Source organism: Eretmochelys imbricata, chromosome 5 (genome assembly GCF_965152235.1).
Source record: "Eretmochelys imbricata isolate rEreImb1 chromosome 5, rEreImb1.hap1, whole genome shotgun sequence".
Taxonomy (NCBI): Eukaryota; Metazoa; Chordata; order Testudines; family Cheloniidae; genus Eretmochelys; species Eretmochelys imbricata.
Genome location: NC_135576.1, coordinates 24,619,993 through 24,643,898, shown reverse-complemented (window position 1 = coordinate 24,643,898; position 23,906 = coordinate 24,619,993). Strand labels below are relative to the sequence as shown.

Genomic DNA, 23,906 nt, shown 5'->3' with positions numbered 1-23,906 from the left:
TCAGCTAGTAGAAGCTTAATTACTTACATATTTGTAGGGGCGGCTCTACCAATTTGGCCGCCCCAAGCAGTCGCTGCCGAATTGCTGCCGCCGAAAGCTGCTGCAGCAGGAAAAGCAGCGGACCTGCCACTGAATTGCCGCCGTGGGACACGGGCTGCCGCCCCATTCTAAATGCCGCCCCAAGTACCTGCTTGGAAAGCTGGTGCCTGGAGCTGGCCCTGCACATTTAACAGCTACACAACCATAATATTATATTGTTTAATATAACTGAAATATGTACTATAGCATTATCTCCCCTAGTACAAACAACCTCTAGCTGAATGCACAAAAAGAGCAAAGATGAAAAAATGGAAATAGTTTATTTGCTGCATAAGGAAACATTTTGTAAATTACATACAAGAACAAATGCTATGCTATAGTGTATACTTTTCAATATTTCACAAAGATAATTGTAATAAATATGCATAACAAAACAAGGTAGAAGACTAAATCTGAACAGCAAACTACAAAATGGTTCATCAAGTTTTAAACTTTACTTAAAAATTTCAAGCATGCAATTGCTGCAATACAGAAAAATCGTCCTTTCACATTTCTTTGGAGTATTTTCCAAATTGTCTAATGAAAATACTGTCCAAAATTAACAATCATTAGTTAAACAACCTAAGAAAAGTAACAGAAAGGTCTAAATAATGCAAAGTTTTTAATCCTTTTGAGCTTTGTCCTTGTTAGGAATTATCTGATGTAAGTGCATTGTGTGTCCAAGTAAGCCTGAGGCACTATAGATTCTGTCAAATTAGGAGTCTATAAAGTTCATAGATTATGTAGCTCTGGAAATATCTCCATCAACAGGAATAAAACCAATGCCATAACTGAAACTGCAAGCTAGAATGGTTTTAACCCTTAAATGCACTGTGTTCTTAGAAATATTCTTCCTTAGTTCTCTACTATTCGCTGTCATTTTACCACATGAAGCATTTCCAATTCTACTTTTAATTCTTAAAGACAGACAAAGGCTTCAGTGATGCCCTCTCCTGCCCAAGACACTTGTAGAAATTATTGTTAGATGACAGCACAAATGTCTCATGTTCTCCTGCATTTGATGAAAGAGCAGGATGAATGGTCATTTACACTTCAATGCTGTTGGATATGCTGACAGATCTATGACTTTACACAGTTTTTCCAGGCTGAGAATACTTAACTATGCTTTAGTCTAGTCTAGCTGAATACTTTGGGTAAAAAGAGAGCCTTAAACATGGTTACCTAAAATATTTGTTAATATAGTTTAATGCAAACATCATGTAGCAAAATGGTTTAGTTACAAAAAAATTTCATTGGAGGGCCAATAAAAATATATTGAAGAGCAGATCTTTACAAAAGTGAGGTGAAGAATTGTGAGGCATTGAGTCTCACTGTAAACATCCTGCATTCACTAGAATCCCTTGTTTCCCTTGAAGTATATGTGTTATTTTTTCCTGAGCTCCATGGCCAACAGCAGTGTGAATATTTGCATAGAGAGTCTGACCTACTGAAAAGGGTTATTTTGTACAGAACTTTTGAGGTTCATCTGATTTATGGTTTTACATTCTAAATTAGTTTTGTTTATGTTATAAACTATTGTGTCCAATATTGAGACAATGCAATTAAATATAAAGATGTACGGCATGGATTTTATATACTCAGTGTACAGCGGACATGGTAACTCATAATCCATGTTAATCTTGTTAAACATAAAACAAATTACAGGTAAGTTTAGTTGCTTGATGTTCTGGCTTACTAAGCAAAATTTCACACAAATATCTGCTTTTGTTCATTACTACATGGGTGAATGAACACTGCCCAACCCCAGGTCACATCTGGGAAGATGCAAGGGCAAAAACACTGAGCAGACTAGAACACCCCACCTCCTTTTCAATATCCAGGACCAGGACTCAGAATGGAGAACTTCACCTTTACCCAGAGGTGTGACTATTTGTGTCAAGATGGAGTGTTGCATGCTGGGACCTGTAGCCCACCCTGAAAGCATCTTCATATTGAAGAAGGAAGCTGTGAAGCACAACACAACACTGCGGACCACACTTTACATCTGGGGTGGCCAAAGTAACAACAGCTCTGAAAAATACTTGCATTTTGGATATGAAAACAGTACTCTGAAAACTTTGTGGGAAGGAAGATGATGTGCAGATGTGTTAGGTCATAGTACATAGAATGAACAGGAATATTGGCAGAGACAAATCCAGTTCACTAAAAAAAAAAAAAAAAAAGCAGCAGGTTGCCAATTTTAAATCTGGTGTTAAGGTGAGCCTAGCTAAACACCATGGCAGCATGACAGGAATCAATACAAACAGTTTGTTTCACTTTTTTTGTGATTGGCTTTTGCACATTGTTAAAATCTGTTTAAGCACTTTCTGGACATCTTCATCCATTTGACCCTAGACAGAAAGAGGAAAAAGTACGTTTAATTCTAGCACCTTTTTACTCTTTCATAAATTTTACATAAATGAGTAGTTTTAAAAGTATATTAACCCCCCCAACTCCCAATCTTTTTTAAGAGGATGTTGCTTTAAATTTCTGTTAAATAGTCAGACTTTTTGTCTAGGGTAACCAAAAGATAAGAAGCTATTTTCATTATAGATTTGCAGAAGGGACCTCTTACATTAAAACACAACATATCTCACGTAACTGAGAAATATGCAATCATACCTGCACAGCATAGAGAAGATGCATCCTGTACACTGATACAATCTCCTGGTGCTGTTTCTTTGTCTCCTAAAAAATATTAAGATGCCAAGTCAAGGAATGTGCATGCAAATTCACTTAAAAAAACCACCACATTTTGTTTTAGAGCACATGGATCTCGACAGCTATGATAAAATGGTATCTTTACTTATATAAGAAAACTATAGTGCTCATCTGCATACATGCATTACACCAAGCAGTATTTTACAATTGGGCCAGCCAAAATAGGTCCCTTTGAAGTGTATGGCCCACTTAGAGGCTATAGCTTTATCTTCACCAGGGAAGTATATAGTACAGCTGTTATTGGTGCTCAAAATGGTTTAGCTGCAGACAGACAGGATCAAACCACAGTGAGCCACAGTCTCTGAAACTGTAGCTGGTTTTTCTGCAAGGAAGCTAAACCACTTGCAGTTAAACAGTTTTCAGCAACAGTTCAACTGCACCCACTGCCACACCCCTTTGTCAGCAATGAGTAGATTTCTTAGTGCAGATGAGGTTCATAAGGGTCCTGTCCTATGGAGCTCTGGCAAATTACTACATATTCAGCCAAAGACAAGCCCCTCTTCTGTGGTCACAGAATGCTGTGGCCCAAGAACCATCTCCCAGGTAAACCTGAAGTTCTGTTTTAGAAACTAGGTTGAGAGAAGTGGGCCATACAACCCTAACATTATACCACCCCTTTCCTAAACTTATCAATGGGGTGAGAGAGAGGAAACACCAACCCCACAATAGCCAGTAGCCTGGGGTCAGGGCAAGTCCATGCTCTGCCCCAATCAGACCAGGGACTTCCACATCCCAGGCAAGCTTCCTGACCACCAGGCTATTGGCTATTCTTGGGTAGGAGGGTGAGTTGGCCTCTCACTCATTCACGCTCATAAAAACACCACTTTTAAAGGTCTCGGGTTCATCCCAATGTGGAACTTGTAATCTCAAAACTTTTCACAGGAAGGGAAAACCATTTCTGGCCCAGCTCTCGTGGTTAGGCAGTGGAGGAAAGGAAGCAGCTGGAGATGAGAGACTCCTACAGAACTCTGGCAGCAGGCTACGAGATGGCCATAAGCCTTCATTTTTAAGTAGGGCTATGTCTACACTTAAACTGCTACACCACCACTGTAGTGCTTCAGCGTAGATGCTAACTACAGCGGTGGGAAGGGTTCTCCCATTGCTGTAGTTAATCCACCTCCCCAAGAGGCAGTATTTAGGTCAACGGAAGAAAAGGCAACTCAGCTTGTGCAGTAACTTTGGTTCTTCGAGATGTGTCCCTATGGGTGCTCCACTTCAGGTGCGCATGAGCCTTTTGAGCCCTTGATGGGAGATTTTCTGTTAGCAGTGTCCATTTGGCCTGCGGATGTGCTCTATGCTACCTCGTATTGTGCTCCCAGGTCACACAGAGCTGGGCAGGCAAACCACCCGCAGTTCCTTCTCAATGCGAATGTCCAACAAGAACAGTCTGAAGCAGAGGGGAAAGAGGGTAGGTAGCGGAGCACCCTATGGGTACTCCACTTCAGATGACACCCGAGAAGTATCCTCATAGGGAGTGGGGACCTTCGGAATCAAGTTTAAGACTGAAGACAGTACAGCAAAATCAAGTGCCGCATCAGACCTGACAGTGCAGACCAAGGCATAGCATTTAGAAAAGGTATGCACTGAAGCCCATGTAGCAGCTCTGCAGCTCTCTGACACTGGAAATGTTTTTGAATAATGCTGTGGAAGTTATTTGTAATCTGGTAGTGTGCGCTAAAATCCTCTGAAGAGGCAAAGCACCAGCTGCATCATAGCAAGCAATAATACACGCAGAGATCCATCTCACCAGTGTCTGTGAAGAGATTGTGGACCCCTTAGATCTTTCTGTGATGGATACAAAGAGTTTAGGTGATTTCCAAAATTGCTTGGTCCTATCCAGATAAAAGGCCAATGCCTATCATATATCTAACGTACGAAGTGAAGTCTCCCGCTGAGGTTTATTTGGTTTAGGAAATAATAACAGTAGATTAATAGCCTGTCTCAGATAGCAATCCAACCCTCAAAACTGCTGTTTTGATGCTGACCGGGTACCTCCTGAATGGAGGGTGGGAAGCTCTTTTCCTCTGGAATTTTTTTCTAGCAGGCTTGGTGGTTCTGTGAAAACCAAAGAACTGAGCCAGGCATGATCTATGGGGCAGTTTGAGACCCGTAGGGTGTATATACCTGAAGATCTGAGCAGGGACCCTGGACTCCTTCAGCGTAAGCAGGGACTCAACCATAGTTGATGGTCAGAAGCTCTTCTCGGGAAACAGGTGGTCCTCAATTGTATTCTGGACTCTCTCAGGAATCATGACAACTGGAGCCAGGACACCCTGCCCATGACAACTGCTGTGGATATGGATCTAGCAGTGTCCTTCAACGGAGGGGGCCCCAGTGAAAAGAATGGAGAATCCTGTGGTACCAGGAAACACTGGTAATCCAGAGACTGGGGTCTTGGTACTGAGAATTAGTTCAGAACACACAAGCAGTGGGTCCCTAACACTCAACAAGTCCCTGGAGTAACAGATTCCTTTGGTATTGAGGAGGTCGGTACTGATGCAGCAGTTGATCTGGTGCGCATAGGTGCCAGGGCCAATGATGTGTGCTTCAATTTTGTCAGTACTGACTGAGCTGAGTGGGAAGGCACCATTGTTGAATATGAAGTAGTCTGTGCTGATCTGGAAGCAGATGATACCAGATACTCCAGGATCTCCTTGCTCCATCAGTACCACAGGAAGTGTCTTTCACCTGCATGGTAGACAGTCGAGACTTCAAGGCCTTTTACACCACAGATCTAGCAGGAAATCAGGACTTCTTGGGAGCTGGCTCCTTGTGGCGGGAGACCGAGCTCCTCCTCTCTGGAGCCTTCCCTGAGTCCTTTGAGATCTTCCCTTTCTCAGGCAAGAACTTGGCCAAAGTTGAAAGGGCACTGCCTCTGTCAGGAGACAGATGTATGGGGGAAAGTGAATCATAGACTATCAGGGTTGGAAGGGACCTCAGGAGGTCATCTAGTCCAACCCCCTGCTCAAAGCAGGACCAATCCCCAATTAAATCATCCCAGCCAGGGCTTTGTCAAGCCTGACCTTAAAAGCTTCTAAGGAAGGAGATTCTACCACCTCCCTAGGTAATGCATTCCAGTGTTTCACCACCCTCCTAGTGAAAAAGTTTTTCCTAATATCCAACCTAAACCTCCCCAACCTAAAGTGGGTGGGTCTCCTGATCTGACTCAGAAGCCAGTCGAAGGGAGTGCTCCACTATCATCATCATGTTCAGCTTGGTCTCCTGATTCTTCCAAGCTCTAGATTTTAGAGCCAGGCAAAAACTGCACTTTGGGAGAGATGGGACTCTCCCAAGCAACAGAAACACTTTGTAGCCAACACCGATCAGGATAACTTCTTGACAAAAGAGGCAGCATTTGGAACATGCTCGGCCAGGCCCAATAAGGTCTCCAGAAAAAAATGGGGGAGGAAAATCGAAAACCTCTCAACTAGCTAATTTTATATTAACAACTAACCCTAACTTGAAACACTCAACTAAACATCAACTCCAAAACACGCTGACGCATGCACGAGGCAGCCACACTAGAGCTCAGTTCTGGTGATACAGAAGGAACTGAGGGTGGTTTGCCTGCGCAGCCGTATATGCCTTCGGAGTGCAGCATTAGGTTGTACACAGCACAGGTGCAGGCTGAATGGACACTGCTAATTGAAAAATATCCAACCACAGGCTTGAGAGGCGCATGTGCACCTGAAGTGGAGCACCCATTGGGACACTACTCACAGAAGAATTCATATGTCAACCAAGCGCTATCTACACTGGGAGTAGGTTGGCTTAACTATGTCACTCAGGAGTGTGGATTTTTCACATCCCTGAGTGATGTAGCTGGGTTGACCTAACCTTTTAGTGTAGACCTGGCCTAAATGTTTTATTGTTTAAATGATTTACTACGTCTATTGCTCCCACTAGTATTCCTGAAAGAGACTAATTCTAGCCCAGCACCACATTAACTCCCGCTGCCTGACTGGGGAGAAGGAACAACAGGCACCAGGAAAGCGGTGTAGCTCAGCAGGTTGGGAACTCAAATACAAGAGCTTTCCTTCCCAGAACTTGGTGCTTAAAGAGATCTGAAAAAAAGATCTGTGTTTGGGGGCAGGGTGGGGCGGGGAGGTGTATTTCATAATCTAGGAGCAGCAGCTTTGGTAAGACAATCCCTGAAGTATGCTCCTCAGCAACCAGGCTCAAGTCTTAACTTTTTTTTTTTTTTTTGGGGGGGGGGGTGGTGGGGGGCCAGGTCTGCGACTCCTGGCAGGCCTCCCAACACACCCACTTTAAGCACTGCCAGAGCAGCTCCGTAACGCACAGCAAGAGCTTTCTGTGGTTTAAAAAATGCTTTTCGGCTCTTTGCAGCTTGGAAGTCTTCATGTTCTGCTGGACTGGGCCCTTTACTTGTAAACGGGAAACCCCATTGAAGGTCCAATTTTAAAACCATTCAAAGCAGTTCACAATTCTGAGAAAAATTATCATCTTCTTAAAAAAAAAATATGGGCCTGTTTGGATAGAAACTTGTCACAAGATTTCTTCCAAAAATATCAGGCTTATTTTAGCTTTTAATTATTTTTTAAAAAGATCTTAACTGATGACTAAATCTGCACCTTTCTGAGCAACACAAAAACCCATTGCAAACTGGCTCTGTACTTTATGCCACACAAGTACACCACATTTTATTACAGTTATAACATGTTGGATCAACTGTTAAACATTGCTCTAACAGCCCAGCGTCTCAGAGGTTTGGATATCCATTTAAAGCTGTGGCATTTCTGCTACAGTTTAGTTTAGTTGTGACACAGCAAAATGAACAAATGTATTGAGATGTGATGACATCTGCTTAGGAGGTGCCATAATTATTTTATCAACCTATTTAATGCCAATTAATGCTTAACCTCAACACAGTAGCTTAAGCAACTGCATCCTGTATAATGCAGTATCATTTCAATTATTGGGAACTGCTGCACTATTTCCCGTATCTCCAGAGCAGAAAATGGAGTGAAGTTGACTGATCTAAGTGCGAGATCTCTGGGGATATACTGGAACACAGTAACTCAGTTTTGTATTATTGCCGAAAGAGTGCATTGCTGTGACAATAATGAGGATTCACTACTATCAGTTATAGCATATATTAAAAGGGATCACTTTATTGCATTAAGCATCCATTTCTCGTACTCAGTAGTTGTGCTTCACTTTAACTGGGCACTGTAAGGAAGACTTCACATCCTATTAGCAATCAGAGCAGCTGGAGTTTATCAGTTAAGAAACCGACACTTACAGCCAGTTGATTTTGTAACTGTTTCACTTGTTGCTGTAATGCCTCCAGCTGTTGGCTTTGTCTTTTGGGTGCACTGGTTGAGTAGGAAAGCTGAGAAAGACTGTTCAATGCTTCTTTTAACTTGCAAACTTCCTTGGACATCTCATTGATCTATCAAGGAAAAATAGTACATGTGAAAGGATGCAAGAAATACGGTTTTGCTGTGCTTTATTTAGAGAACATTTGTGCCTTTTTTTCTGAATTCTGAAAAAGCAACCCTACCTTGATCTGAGGCACAAGGCGGCTACTAGGTAAACAAGAGGTTATAGTGCTCCCACCATGCTGCAACCCTTTGTCTACACAAAGGGATGTAGCTCTTTCTCAGCCAGCTCTGCAGTGCCTCCTCCTTACTCTGCAAGCCAGTAGGCAGTTCTAGCTCCTCACCAGTACTGGGAGGAATGCATGCAGATGTAGGTCCTCCCAGCTGGCTACTCTCTCCATCTGCCTCTCCCAGAAATTGTTTCTCTCCTACTTACCTTTCTACCTCTATTTACTTCCCCCCAAATCTCTGGCATACTACTCTTCTTTCTGCCTACATCTCACCCACCATTCCAGCTCCCTCCCCACCAAAGCCTCTTGGCTCACTGCCAAATTTCCCTCCACCATCCTGATCATTTTAAGCATTCCGTTTCTGTTAGCAAATTTGCTTTTGTACAGAATTCTCACATTTCCAAATGGAAACTCATTGCTTTAACAACTTACGTGAAGCAATATTTATACCATTGAGGTATTGCGTTTACTGACTCTATGGGCACAGCCTCTGAATACATCTATGTCTGAAGACAGAAATGCAGCTCGCTTGGGCCAAGTATACAGAGCCAGCAAAATGTTATATAGCCAGCTACCACATCTGTGGCCCATTTTCTATTATAAGAACTCTGTGCTCTCAGATATCCCAATTATGGAAAAAGATGAGTAGGGATGGGTGAAATGATCTGGGTAAAATAAGAACTGTAGGATCTTTGGTCACTTGTGCATCTTTATTTAGGTTTGCAAAACTTCTCTCCCCGTGGATCTCTCCCTGTTCTAACTCCCACGCCCATCATTTCAAAACAGGAGTGCAAGCACTTGGGCAACTGGGCCACATATGACTTCACCTGACAGTGACAGATCATGCAGCTCTCCTTGTGGGGATCTCCACAGGGTCAAATATGCATTTAGCCAAACAAGCTTTTATCAGTATTAAAGATGGGATTCTGGGACCTTAGATTACAAGACAGAAAGGTGTATTCAAAAGTTATACTCCGTGACACTTTGTTTAATATGGAGCTGTGAACTGCATGCGTTACTCAAGTTGCTTTATAAGGTCTAAACATCCAGGAAACCCAATCTCTTTAATGAATCACTAACCTTTTTATCTTTATCTTCTTCTAGCTTTGACGAGCTTTCTGCATATCTTTTCATGTCAAGAAGATCTTCTTGAGCTTGATGGTACTTACGGTAAAGTCCATTTATTTCCTGCTCCTTGCCCTCAAGGAGAGTTTGAATACCTTCTTTTTCCCCTTTTAATTGCAAGACTTCATTTCTCAATTGTGCAGCATCTACGGACACATTCTCTTTCTCTTTCATTAAATCCTTTAGTTTGGATGACAAAATATTAACTTCACCTTCCAACGATGACTGGAGTTTTTCATATGAAGCTCTGGGCACCATTGCTTCCTTAATTGCAGCTTTTTCTTCCAACAATTCCTTCTGCAGATTTCTTACCTCAGTTTCCTTGTTAATAAGCTCTTCCTTAAATTCATTTATTTCTTCTTCCATTTCCTTTGCCGTACACCTGAGAGCAGTTACCACCTCAAGATGCTCAGCAACTGGTACAGAGTTTTGTTTCTGAGTATCTATCAGTTGCTTGAGCTGAGCTGCTTCATTTAATACCTGTGTGTACTGGGACTTCATGTCAGATAATGCATCTTCAGCTTTATCTTTCAATGAATTTGTTACCCACATCAGTTTCTCATGCTCATCTCTAGGAATGTATTCCAAAGCTACATCCTCTAATGCTTTCCTCTTCCTGTAATCTTCAAGCTCTGTTTGTGCTTCTTTGTACAACTGAGACAGCTCACTAACTTGTCTGTGTAGGTCATCTATCATTCTATCCCTTGCTTCTTTTATCTCCCGAGCTTCATCACTGGATTCCAACTGCATCTGATTTAACTTGTCTTGTAGCCTTTTGATTTCTTCTTGCCCTTCTTTGTATCTCTCGATCAACAAAGCTTTCTCTTGGTTAATGTTCTCAATTATTGAACAATAAGAATTTTTTATTTCCTCACATTCTTCTATAGACATTTTGCTAGCAACGTTCTGCTCTCTTTCTTCAAGTTTTTCCTGTAGCTCTCTCACTTTCTCTTTATGCCTTTCACTTTCCTCTAATGCTTTCCTGAGTTCTTGCTTTAGCACTTCAATTTCCTCACATGTAACCCTCAGTTCATGGACATCCGAGTAAGCATCTTTGTTTTCAGAAGCAACAAGGCCCAATTTCATCTGCGTTTGTACATTCAAGACCTCTTTCATAGCTTCTTCATACTTGCATTGGGTTTCTTTAAGTTTCTGGCTAAGATCAGAGCTATTTTCAGAAATATCTGCACTGTTTAAATTAATTGTTTCTGGGATTCTAGACTGAAGTTGGGTCTCTAAGTACTCTCTTTTTGCTTCGGAATTATCTAATTTCCTCTGTATATCCTTTAAATCTTCTTGTAGACGCTTAATTTTTACCTCATTGTTGCTTGTTGACTTCTCTTGAGTTTGTGTTGCATTTAATGAGGATGATTTTAGCTCCTGAGCTGAAGTTTGACTTTGTCTATCCACTGACTGATCAAACTCTGTTTGGGTGGAATGATAGGAATCTAGGGTGGAATCCATTTCTGTTTCTCTGGGTGCTTTTTCCTGCATAAAAATCATTAGTGTTTATAAAACAATATATGTTACTGAGTAGATTAAGTAAGGAACTCTTACTGTGCCCTACAGAGATGAACAATGAAAACATTGTGGGCTAGATTTTCAGCAAAGCTTAGCACGCAAAGGAAGATACTGGCTGCTAAGTGCATCTAAATACCTGGGATGATTTCTGAAGCACAAAAAGGATCAAAAGCTATGAGAGTTAAAATGCTGAAAACCCTCAATCATTAGTCAGAGTTCTGAAATAATTAACTCCATCTATAAAAAAAAAAAAGGCTATCATCTAATTTATGGGGAAAATGAGAATTGCAAACGATTTCATACTCGAAGTCAAAGTTTCCTCTTGATTTCTTGAAACTCTTACTACCTACAAACTGTCTTAATTTATCTTCACAGCACATCACTATAAAACAAAGTAGTTCTTTATTCCGCTATTCAAGAACTGAAAGATCCCTTTCCTTTGAATTAGGTGCATAAATGTAATACATACCTGTAATTTGTCTTGTAACTCCTTATTGTGTAGTGTTAGAGAAGCAATTTTTGCTTGCAACAATACAAGCAGATCTTGCTGGTCAGTTTCAGAACTTATATCCAGTAAGCTATCAGCCCCTTTAAAAAAAATGGTTTCAAACCATTTAAAACAACTGAAGTGATGACGTATTTCCTGCTTTTGCTACAGTCACTATCCTTTCACATAAAATCATTATGACTTTGAGATGGTGTGAACTTGTTTTGTTTTGTTTTTTTTCATAAGAACAGCCATACTGGGTCAGACCAAAAGGTCAATCTAGCCCAGTATCCTGCCTTCCGACAGAGGCCAATACCGCATGTCCCAGAGGGACACCATTAATATGCCAAATGAAGGAATTATTTCTAGCTAGATTTCTAAAAACGGTTTAATCACTGGCACGTCAGTTTTTCTACAGAGTTACAATGTTGAAACCATTCTCAAATATCATTACCATTATTCCTACATTTAAATGGTTCTAAAAGACAGTTGATAAAAAGAATAAGCTTTGAGAATTAAAGAAGGCTTTATTATTCACCTTACCTGTAGTACTATCACTCAATCTATCCTTGTTATCTCGCTGAATGGAGCTGATCTCTTCCTGTGAGACACAAGGAGACAACCCTTTCACTTCAAGAAGTTCTAGACTTCACAGAAATGAGTATGGAATGAGGTCAAGCCCTGCAGAATGGATGCTCTGGGGTCTGATGTCTTGTTCCAAACAACATTCCTTAAAAGTTAGGGGCCAGATTTTTAAATTCACCTAAGAGATTTGGCCTCCCGATTCCCATTAAAATTAATGTGATCTGGGCATCCACACTCCCGCAGGCAGTTTTGAAAGTCTTTCCCTATGCGCCAAATTATGCAATGTAGTGCGTATGATATATTTAAAACATCAAAGGACTACAGTCTTCGATAACACAGGGTGAAATCACACAGTAGCAAGTGACTACTCATCCCGATGAAATCTTTTGAACGAGGACTGTCTTTATTGTATGTAATGAACATGCCAGGCACTTTGTTAGCATTAAATAACTTGCTACTGTGTGTTAGGATGCAAAACATTTACTCATTTATTATGAATTACCACCACATTTACTGAAAGAAAATATCAAAATAAGTTTACAAAATATATGCCCTTTGATTTTACGCACATTATAAACCATTTATTTATCAAAATTCAACCATTCACAGTGGATCTCCCAGTCACTGATGTGGATTATCAAAGTTCTATATTTTTATCCCCTTAAATACAGCCAAAATTTATTAAAATGACAGAACAGCAAGAGTAAATATACCTTGCATACTTGTTCAGTGAAGAACACCTGTCCTTTTCCAGCAATTGGAGTTGAGGTTGCTGAACGTGGAGAGGACAAATCACTGAACTGAAAAAGAAGTGTGTGTGTGTGTGTGTGTATATATTAGGGAGTTCTACTGCCTGGGTTAACATATGCAATAATTCTGTGTTAGCACCAAAGAGCAAACCTAATTACTCAATGCTGTTCTTAGCCAGCAGCACACATGCATTATTTCCAGACATGAGCAATGTTTCAGTTTAATAACCTATTTGTTAAGCTGTAATTAAATCCCATATTATATATCTTTCCTGCTCTCTCCCCTTATTAGATTTCTACAGCTATCTGTATGTGGAAGTGCATTTTAAACCATTCATCAAAAGAGACCACCTTTATGTGCAGCTTTTAGACCATGCCACATTTCTAGCAGGTTTCTTAATAACTGTAACCAATACGGGTTTTCAAGATGTCATCCTAACCTCAGAAAAAATCTACTCATAACACATGAGACAGACATATAAAATAACACAGCAGATTTTGCCAGCATCATTCACATTGTGCTCTGGATCTTTCCCATCCCACTACAAATATCAAAATGTTCAAACTTGGACTTTTTCTTTACCTGGAGAGGACTGATAGGAGGAGGTGGGGCTTTGCGTTTTTTTGGAGTTCCACTTCTTTCTGAACTTAATTTAGAGACTTGGTCATGCTGAAAGTTTCACAGGCCAGAGAATGGAGGTTTGTTAATTTGGTTAGTAAAGTCTGAGTAAGCAGTTTTATTAAAAACCCCACATAATTTGAGCAATTTGTTCCTTGTCTCATTCAAGCTTCTCCACAATAACTACATTGCTATAGTAGGCAAGATACTAGGCATGCTTGAAGACAAGGATGGCCCCCACCCCCTTTGCAATTCATGCTTCAGCAAAAACAAAGATTTAGTGAAAAAGCACAAGCTGATGAAAGGTTTAGCATTTACTAGTAATCTCAAATACATCATTCGTTCACAGCTTAGTTAACTGACCACGAATGGCCATTATTTTTCTTCTTCGTCAACCACTCTTGTGTTTGGATAGCATGAAAGAACTATTTCTTCTGGAAGGGGAGCGCCTGAATCAGTCACTCCATGGCTTCTCACTTTAATGGGGTGTGCACCCTCCAAAATATTATGCCCCTAATAAGTGCTAGTAGGGCATTTTTATTGCTTCAACCTGGTGGGATTTTCACCACTGGGCTCTCCAGCAAAGGGCATCCCAGCAATACCCCTTGTAACCCTGGAATATCTGTTTCCTGTTGAAAAGCTTTGCCTTTGTCTGTCTCCATAATCAAGGTGTGAGAAAGTCCAGTCTTGGGGCCTAAACTCTTGAGTTTTTCCACAAGAGTTTGTGCTTCCTCTCCCTAACCACAGAACCACACCCTTCCCCCCAGAACCCTTTTCCTGCCTCCCCAAAGCTGATTGGTTACTGAATCTTGTAAAAGGCAAAGTTTAAAAAAGAGAAAAAAGCTATTAAAGCAATATATTTCTGCAACATGCTTCTACTATGAGCAACTCAAACATTCATACTATAGAACATTATAATTACAGGTAAATCTCAGAGTGACATTTATTGGTGCTTTTAAGCATATGCCATTTATCATTTTCACAGGAAGTCACAGACCTGTATAGTCTGAATATTTTCAAGTAACATGAGAGAGACAAATACCTGCTTTGGCTTTGTTGGTGACTTCGTATCTGTAGAGCAGGGAGGGGGAAAAGTATTTTATGTTAAATACCATTAAGAAAAAAAGCAATAATGTCTTTGCATGGCCCCACCCCACCCTGACTGCCTGCAATGCCAGCCTGGATATCCCATTTGTCTACTTCTTCTCCAACAAGTCTCCTGCATTTCTTTCATGCTGCCTACATACTTGGAATACCCTTCTTGAAAGAGTCCACAAGGCCACTCCCCTCTCTACATTAGAGCCTCTCCATGACATCCATCACTGGGAAGCGTAAACAAAATTAGCCAGCTAAGAACTTTAATTTATTCCCGTCACAGAATAAAAAGCCCAACTCCATGCTGTGTGCTAGCCCTTGCTATGTTACTGCAGTAATTTCCCTCTGTTCCTCTTCCTCATAGCTGCTCCCTATTGCTCCACTAGCCCCCTGGAACACTATCTGGCAAGTTTTTTGGAGCAGGGATCACTTCTGTGTTTTAGGAAGCACCTCGCAAACTGGGTGCAGTGCTAAGTTAAACAGCATGCTAATTACCTGCAAGAACTAGCTCATTTCAAGATAGTGCAAAAAGTAAATTCACTTCTCGTTGAAAACAGATCAGGTCAGTTCAAACTGACACATTATTTCCTCTCACATACCGGCATCCGGAGAGATCTTCGACAGGAGGAGGCTCTGAATCCCGGCGTTCTCAGAGAGCTTGGAGTAATGTAGGGCATCGTGTCCAAGGGCATCTACAAGGCTGAAGTCAGCACCCTTTCTGACCAAGGCTTCCACAATGTTAAGGCCGCCAGCTTCACAAGCCAGCATCAAAGCAGTTCTAGAGAAAACACACAGAGCCCAAGTGTAACGATTCCACTCTTAGGGCAGTAGCTCTGTCACATAACTTTTTTGGGAAAAACATCCTGAGTCATGGACAAACATCCATAAAATCCAAGATTTGTTTTTTTAAATCAACATGCACAATTTCTCTCCTCATTTCTCCCCACACACCTGCTCCCACCCCAGCCCCCAACCTACCCCTAGGGCCTTTTTGAGGAATTTGGTATTCTGATCCTTGCTCCATCTTGAGTCTCATCACTGCACTTCCGAGAGGAGGTACCTGATGGGCAACTTTTATCAGCAGGCTGTCCAGTTTTCAAAAGGAAACTGGCACAAAAGCAGCTTCTGATTAGAAAGGCTGTCAGATGCCAGAGCCAAGATCAAACTACAGCCCTGAGAGTCATGGTGCAGGACAAGAGCATCTATTTGAATACAGCTGCATTTCACTCATTGCTTTTAAGTGAACGCAGATACAGTCATGGAGATTTATTCATTTCAGCCAAAAAGCAAAATAAATTAAAAAGACACACAGTGAAGGAGGACAGCTCAAATCTCCTCTAGAAAACCAAAATATCTTGTTATCCCACAAAAAAATTTAGCAGTCAATCCCAACTCCAAGGCTAGGCAACCTACAAACAGTGTCAAGAGCCTGGAATAGTGGATTGCATGCAGCAGGAGTACACTGTATTTTTTTAAAATCCTTCCAAGTTACTTGCAGGGATGAAGAGTTTTATCAAAAGTACTTTGCTGCATACTAGCATTTGTTTACCCTCCTGTGAAAAATACGCTGCCCTCAGCTTGAAAATAGGTCTAATAGATTGGTGTTTTTTAGTTTGTGCTTTGAAAGGAACAGACAAGAACAATGGCAAACACGATCATGGCAATGAATTTTTTTTCAGAGTAGCAGCCATGTTAGTCTGTATCTGCAAAAAGAACAGGAGTACTTGTGGTACCTTAGAGACTAAAATTTATTTGAGCATAAGTTTTTTTCTCCTGCTGATAATAGCTCATCTTAATTAATTAGCCTCTTATTCCACTTTTTCATGTTCTCTGTATGTGTATTTATATCTATCTATATCTTCTTACTATATGTTCCATTCTATGCATCCGATGAAGTGGGCTGTAACCCATGAAAGCTTATGCTCAAATCAAATAGTCTCCAAGGTGCAACAAGTACTCCTGTTCTTTTTATGGTAATGAATTGTTTCCTTCCATATTTGTCAAAACTTTATAGCACTCCTTTCACTCACCACTTGGGGGCAGAAGCACGGTGGAAAGATGGCAGTTGCACAGCAGTGTGTTAAAATAGTAGTGGAAGGGAGGAAAGTGAAGAATATCATATTCAAGTGAAATTGCACAGATGATTTTAGAGTAATTGCCCAACTGGAATTTGGACAGGATATTCAAGTTGGACAACCCCAATTTTTATTTTTTTCATATTAAGAGAGCTACATAAATTAGTGATACATATTGCCACAAAATCAGATATATAATACGTTCAGCTAGTCTTCATACAAGGAGGAGAGGGCAGAAAGAAAAACAGAGTTTCTCATTTAGTATCATCTTCCTCCCTTCTATTCACCGTTACTGTTTTCTAAAAAGAGCAGGAATACAACTACTGTGCTGTCTACTGAAGAGTGAAATGCTCTCATACAAGTGGACAATGAACTTTCAAGAGAGTTTCCATAGAGTCAACAGAAAGCCTGTAAGCGAAAGGTAGAGAGACCTCTCAGAGTGGACAGCACTGTAGGTTCAAAACAAGGACAAGGCCATTCAGCAACTGGACAAAGGGGCTAGTTTTCTTCTTTTCTTAGAAAAGCTGACAACAAAACACTGCTCTAATGCACTTAGTCTGTATCAGTCCAAAGTAAGGGCTAACTCTTATTTTTCCCATATGCTGTAAAGTGCTCTAAATCATCTTATCGTGCATTACAATGTGTAAATGCCAAATCTCCTCAGCAATCCATTTTGCTCTGGCAATTTCAATACTGGTTTATAAAACAGTTCAAACATTTTTAAAAAATGTAAATTCCATCAACAAAATTGTAAAAAGAAAAAGTGGGGAAATACTCTTGGGATGCTCTTCTTTAAAAAGCAATTTTGACAAATCATGAGCCTATAAATTCAACATATTACTAAATGGTGCAGCTATAGAGAATCATAGAATATTAGGGTTGGAAGAGACCTCAGGAGGTCATCTGGTCCAACCCCCTGCTCAAAAGCAGGACCAACCCCAACTAAATCATCCCAGCCAGGGCTTTGTCAAGTCAGGCCTCAAAAACCTCTAAGGATGGAGATTTCACCACCTCCCTAGGTAACCTATTCTGGCGCTTCACCACGCTCCTAGTGAAACAGTGTTTCCGAATATCCAACCTAGACCTCCCTCACTGCAACTTGAGACCCTTGCTCCTTGTTCTGTCATCTGCCACCACTGAGAACAATCTAGCTCCATTCTCTTTGGAACCCCCCTTCAGGTAACTGAAGGCTGCTATCAACTCCCTCCTCACTCTTCTCTTCTGCAAACTAAATAACCCCAGTTCCAGCACTTCCATCGTGGAGTCCTTTGTTGCGTCTTCTCTTGCAGTTTTCCAGCATCTGATCATCGCAGTACTTTAATGGCCTTTTAGACAGGAAAAATCCGTCTGGAAACATGTCTTGTAGTTATTGGAGCCAACTTGGAAATGTGGACTCAAGCCAGACATGGGAAAAAATCCAATGGAGAAAACCAAGCAGCCTTCAAAAGACTGTATATGAATGTTATTGGCCAGATTCTTGTAGGAGGGATATTTAAGTGTATTTTTCTCCCATTTTACACCACTCTGGAAGCGTGAAGACTGTCTTAAAGGGGCCAGCTGGCCCTATGTATTTACCCTTTCAAATTTTACTTTAGCCATAACTCTCCGCACACGCTCCAAGCCTTCTCTCACAGCCAGGTGACAACCTCTTATACAGTTGTCAACATTTACTATTAATGACAGTTCTGGGGAAGTATGATGAAAAAAGAAAAAAAAAAACTTAATTTCAAAAGGTCAATATCATGGAATTCACTAATACAACAAAGCTATTTTGTTGTACCTTCCATTTTTGTCCCTGGAATTGATGTCTGCTCCATGATCCAGAAGATGTCTACATATCTCAGCATGGCCATTTTGTACTGCGAACAACAGGGGTAAATTCCCATCCTAGGAACACATTTAAGAAACTGTGAACAAGAATGAATTCATTCACCCCCCAAAAAACCAACCCTCAGTTAATTTAAACGTTAATTATGACCCTTCCTTCTATAGAGCATGGATTGTAAGGCATATCCAGTTTCCCCTTCATAAACCATGGATTTTTCTTCTTTCGTTTGTTAGGAAACAAGTGGCAATGTAATTTGGCTTAATTTAATCCCTTGCCTGAGCATCCACAGAGATATCAATCAGCACAGCTTTAGGAATGCTGTTGGTTATTGGTTCTCCCTTTGCTCTTTGGTTAACTCTACAGCACGTCAGAGCAGGTCTCTAAGGTCCTAGATAAATCATTTAATTTCTTAAGAAATATTTCCACAATAAGTGGTGAGTTTAAACATGAATTAGGTAAATAGAATCAAAAGGACAAGGTTTCCCACCAGATAAGTCTTCAAGTGAGACAAATTCTAAGTATAAGTTTTGTGATAGACCCAATACCAGATACGGCAGGTGGGAAGGAAGAAGAAATGAAAAAGACTGGAGAAATGATATTGAGTTCAGACAGCACGCATGAGTGTTTTTATGCCTGAACTCTGGAATGCCACCAGTCTTTTGTCATGCAAGGTATAATTTTATAGGAGGACCTCAAAAGCTTGGATGCAACTCAGTGATTTGTTTTGTCCATGGACATTTCATAGTGGCTACTCTACTTTAAATTAACTTCTCTGAAACCTTAAAGGATACACAGAGTACAGCCAGCAAAAGTGGACTCCATCCACAATGTCTCTATGGATTCAGAGAAGGAGGAGGTCCAGTGGTTAGGGTGCTAGCCTGGAAGACCTGGGTTCAATTTTCTGCTCCACCACAGATATCCTGTCTGACCTAGGGCAAAGTACTTAGTGTCTTTATGTCTCTGTTCCCCATCTATAAAATGGGGAAGACAGCACTTCTTTAGCTCACAGAGCTGTTGTGAAGTTAACACGTTAAAGATAGAAAGGTGCTCAGATGCTATGGTAATGGCAGCCAAGGCAATAAAAGGGCCTAAGATATATAGATGGATATACATTGTTCAATCTCTTGTTAGCTAGTCCGTAAACAAAAAAATATAGTTTTACAGGAAGGTTAAGCATCATATTTCTTTCCACCCCCACACACACTCAAGAGAAAAGACATGCCAAGTCCTGGGGTACTCTTTAACCATACCCTCATGTCCACATAGCATGTTTCCACTGAAAGCAAAAAAGTCCACACTACCACAAAGAGCTTCCCTTACCTCCAGCTAATAAGGAGGAACAGGGAACATCAGTCTCCCTAACATGATAATGCAAACCATTTATTCCAAACTCAACAACATGAGCAAGTATTCAGTCACTGTGTATATACATAGGTGCTGGAACTAGGGATGCTACAGTACCCCCTGGCTTGAAGCGGTTTCCATTATATAAAGAATTTAGAGTTTGGTTCAATGGCTCTCAGCACCCCCGTTATAAAAATTGTTCCAGCACCCCCAGAGTATATACAAGTTACATGTGGAGTGTGTTGTGTGTTAGCAGGGCAAGCACAAAGGTGCAGTCCACAGTGTGCTTTACAACATGCCTCTGTAATAATAATCTGTGCTACACAAGAGATGATTCACCACCTCAAATTCAAGATACATTTAACTTGCAAGGGCTCACTATAGCAGCCACCTTTGCCTTACAAATGTGGGAAAAGAGAAGGGCTGGCACATACAGGGGGGAGGGATAGCTCAGTGGTTTGAGCACTGGCATGCTAAACCCAGAGTTGTGTGTTCAATCCTTGAGGGGGCCATTTAGGGATCTGGGGCAGAAATTGGGGATTGGTCCTGCTTTGAGCAGGGGGTTGGACTAGATGACCTCCAGAGGTCCCTTCCAACCCTGAGATTCTATGGCACTCATTTGACAGCTTTTCTCTATAAAAGAAGAGGGACTTTTCATTTTCTTCAATACTAGAGATGGGATAGTCTTTAGCTGTTTTCCAGCAACTCTCTCAACAGGTTAATTAGCATAATGAATTAGGCATCAAGCTTTTAATCAGTTGTGAAGCCTATAAAAAGCTTGACAACACTTAGGCTGCTGGCCTGCTGACACCACAGCCTATTATGCTGACCAATATTGTCTTTGTTTCCTTGTATTCCTCTGTCAACCTGTCTGTATCCATCTGTTGTCTCTTGTCTTATACTTAGATTACAAACTCTTTGGGGGGAGGAACGGTCTTTTTCCTTTGTGTTTGTACAGTGCCTAACACAACAGGGTCCTGGTCCATGATTAGGGCTCCGAGATGCTACGGTAATACAAATAGTAAGTAATAAGGCAGCAGAAGGAAGAGACTTGCTGGTCAGGACTTGTCCACATAATGTGCCTCAACCACAGCCAACCTGAGCCAACGGAAAAACTCCAGCAGATTCAAATGGGCTTTGGATCAAGGCCATATGCTGGTTTCTGGCCGCTCGCACAAATCCCTCACTTTCATGAGCAGCAAGTTTGGTCTTTTTTGCACTAGGTGGTGAAGCACTTCTCTTTCAGGTGTGCACCAGCAGGTCAGATGTAAAGGCAACTTCCCCACAAAGGAAATAAGGGAAATTAGAAAAAGTATTGCTTAGAAACTGCTGTAATAGACGTTTGCCAGATTGAAAGATGGAAAACCATTTTAAAGCGTTCAGTGAGATAAAGTACATACCAAATCTTTGACATTAATTGGGCATTTGTGCTCACACAAAAGTTGAACTACTTGAAGGCAGCCACATGAAGCTGAAAAAAAATGAATAAAAATCAATTAAATCCATTTTTAAAAAGTCTATTGTCTCTGCACTGCCAGTGTATAATGGTGGAAGCATCAAAGAGTTCAACTCAAACATTCACATTGAAAAATAGAGGTTCTCTTTAAAAAAATCCACTGAAAGGGCATTTGCAGATTTAGATGTTTCCCTGCCTTCTTGCAAACTAAAGACTGCAGCATTATGTTAGTGTCTGAGAACTAACCAATCAAATTGATTTGTCTTTTTTTATCGTCCAAGCAGGACGAGGGTGGGCAGAATACAAAGAGCATGAATTGAGAAAAGCAAATTATATTTTAAAATAAACTTGTAATCACAGCCCAGAGTAGCATAAGAGGATAGTTTTTTTGCCCAAAAACATGAACAACTTGACCCATAATACATTATAGCACCTTTCTTGGCACTTTCATGAGTACCCCTGTTAACTGTACATGATTTTAAAAGCAATACATTTGATTCACTTGTTTGAAGTGTAGCAACGCTGAAGTCTACTGGCCATCTGGACATATGTCACTACAATCAGTAAAACTGAGATGCCATTGATTTAAGCAGGGAGTTCATTGTAACTTTTAAAAAAAAAGCAGACACACTGAAACAATGTCAAGAAGCTATAAATAAGAAAAAATTAAAAGAAAAGTGAAGAAAATGTAGTTCTATGAGGAAACAGAAGCAGAGCCTACTTTAATGTATCTTACCGCGGTGCTGACTACTTTTCCAGCCATAACATGAAAATCACACAAGGAGTTACTGGATTTATGTGATAACATTTATCAAGCTCTAGCATAAAAGAGAATGTCTAGGATTGTGTAAATGCCAGAATGAGAGAGTGGATAACAAGTTTTCAACAGAAAAGTTACCTGCATAATGTAAAGCTGTTTTCCCAGAGTTGTCAATGCTGTCTGCTGGGCATTTAGACTGTAGAAAGAAAAAGAAAATGCTTAGAGAAAAATAAAAGAACACAAAGCATTTGTTTGCTGCAAGTACAGAGGGATGACCTCTTGGGACAACCAGCTTTATGAACTACCACAGATGTTCCAGGCCATAAAAACCAATAAACACTGGGTTAATCATTAGAAGGAATAGTTTTCCTCTCAATAAATCCTAACTACTTTAGCATGCATCCCACTTGCTGAAACACATACACTGGAGTTATGGAAGACAACACTCCTGGGAGGAAGACATGACCCTGTAACCCTCCTGGCCAATGAAGATGATCAAAAGTTGCAGAATAAAGGAAACTATACATTCAGAACAGTCTATATCTGGCTGTCTTGTGTAAAGAGTACTCACAAAAAATCCCCACCTCCAAATTTTATTTAAAAAAAAAACAAACAAACCCATTTTATAATGTAGTTTGTCTACATTATTTACAGTCTTTGTCAAAGAAAATGTATGCTTCATCTTTAGGTATATTAAATGAAGTGACTATTAAGATAATAAATACAATTATAATCTATCTTCATGAGGATTTTTCAAAAAGCCATTACTGAATAATTTTAAAATCCTGGCTTTCCTTTAATACTTTTACCATCATATCTAGTTAAAGTAATAAATCTTAACAGTTCTTTAACATGGCATTTTTCAGCGCATAAAACTTTAGTAATATTATGCATTAGACTAAAGTGGTATTTTTAAAAGAATTGGTTTTTAAAATGAAAAATATTAGCTCCAGGCCTTTAAACACAGCACATCTATCTATAAACTTTAGCAAAACTGCTGGGTAAGTGGGCTCAGTTGCAAATACATTCCCAGCTTCAATAAAGGAAGCCAATACATTTAAAATTTAAGATGTACATCTAGTCTTCTTGAACTCAACTTCAAAGACACGTGTTGATCTTATGCCTTCCTCACATTTGTAACAGCTTACATCATGTAAAGCAAGTCCGCAAAGAAATAGAGGAGTGTGATCAGAGCATGAACAAACTAATGCTACCAATTTCTTGCATTCTCACTGGTTTCTATTTGTTTACAAAGAGATAAATAATACATAACCAACAAAGCAGTTAGCTGCTGTAGCAGCTGAGTGAGTGAATGGGTACTTTCATACTCACCCACCCACATCCATCCACTATTGGTAGTTGAATTAACCTGTTACTGCATGCAGTATAACCAGCGACAACTGGATGTCACTGTCTATGCTATCACTGGTTCGATTAGAACTGTCATTGACCTTTGGGTCCCATCTCTCAATATCCAAATTCTCTCTTTCCAACTATTACCTTGTCTCCTTCAACATCACTCACTTGCCCCCCTTCTTCCCATCTGCAGGTCCTGTCTACACCACTCTTAATTCTCAACTCCCCGCTCTCTCCTCTGCTGGCTCAGCCGGAGGTTACCTTTGCTATTCTGTCCTCCATCTTCCCTTAATGCCTCTGACGCTCTCCCCATGCAAGGTCCATCCCACTAACCCCCAACCCATGGCACACTCTAAACATTTGTTCAAGAGACGAGCAGAGGCAAAGTGCCATGACTACAGTCATTTCCCCCATCTCAAATCTGTTATCGCTGCTTTACATTCCACCATCTTCCTAGGCAAGCAGGGCTACTGTGCCAGTCACGTTGATTTCCTCGCCTGCAATCCTCTTTACTTCTTTACTTGCTACCTTAGGA

At 40.6% G+C, this 23,906-nt stretch overlaps 1 protein-coding gene across 2 annotated transcripts in view; it reads right to left on the bottom strand.

Annotated features, from left to right (window-relative positions):
• Nucleotides 1-340: 340 nt before the first annotated feature.
• RAI14 (retinoic acid induced 14) overlaps nt 341-23,906 on the bottom strand; it is a 130,968-nt gene continuing 107,402 nt past the window's right edge. For both annotated transcript variants that reach the window (XM_077816732.1, XM_077816733.1), the window contains 13 exons: nt 22,154-22,211; nt 21,200-21,270; nt 18,408-18,514; nt 15,152-15,330; nt 14,500-14,528; nt 13,422-13,508; nt 12,803-12,889; nt 12,048-12,105; nt 11,487-11,605; nt 9,452-10,984; nt 8,063-8,212; nt 2,701-2,766; nt 341-2,429 (listed from right to left, as the gene is read on the bottom strand). In XM_077816732.1, coding sequence (XP_077672858.1) covers nt 2,352-2,429; nt 2,701-2,766; nt 8,063-8,212; nt 9,452-10,984; nt 11,487-11,605; nt 12,048-12,105; nt 12,803-12,889; nt 13,422-13,508; nt 14,500-14,528; nt 15,152-15,330; nt 18,408-18,514; nt 21,200-21,270; nt 22,154-22,211 — 2,622 coding nt within the window. In that variant the 3' untranslated portion in view covers nt 341-2,351. The remainder of the gene's footprint in view (nt 2,430-2,700; nt 2,767-8,062; nt 8,213-9,451; nt 10,985-11,486; nt 11,606-12,047; nt 12,106-12,802; nt 12,890-13,421; nt 13,509-14,499; nt 14,529-15,151; nt 15,331-18,407; nt 18,515-21,199; nt 21,271-22,153; nt 22,212-23,906) is intronic.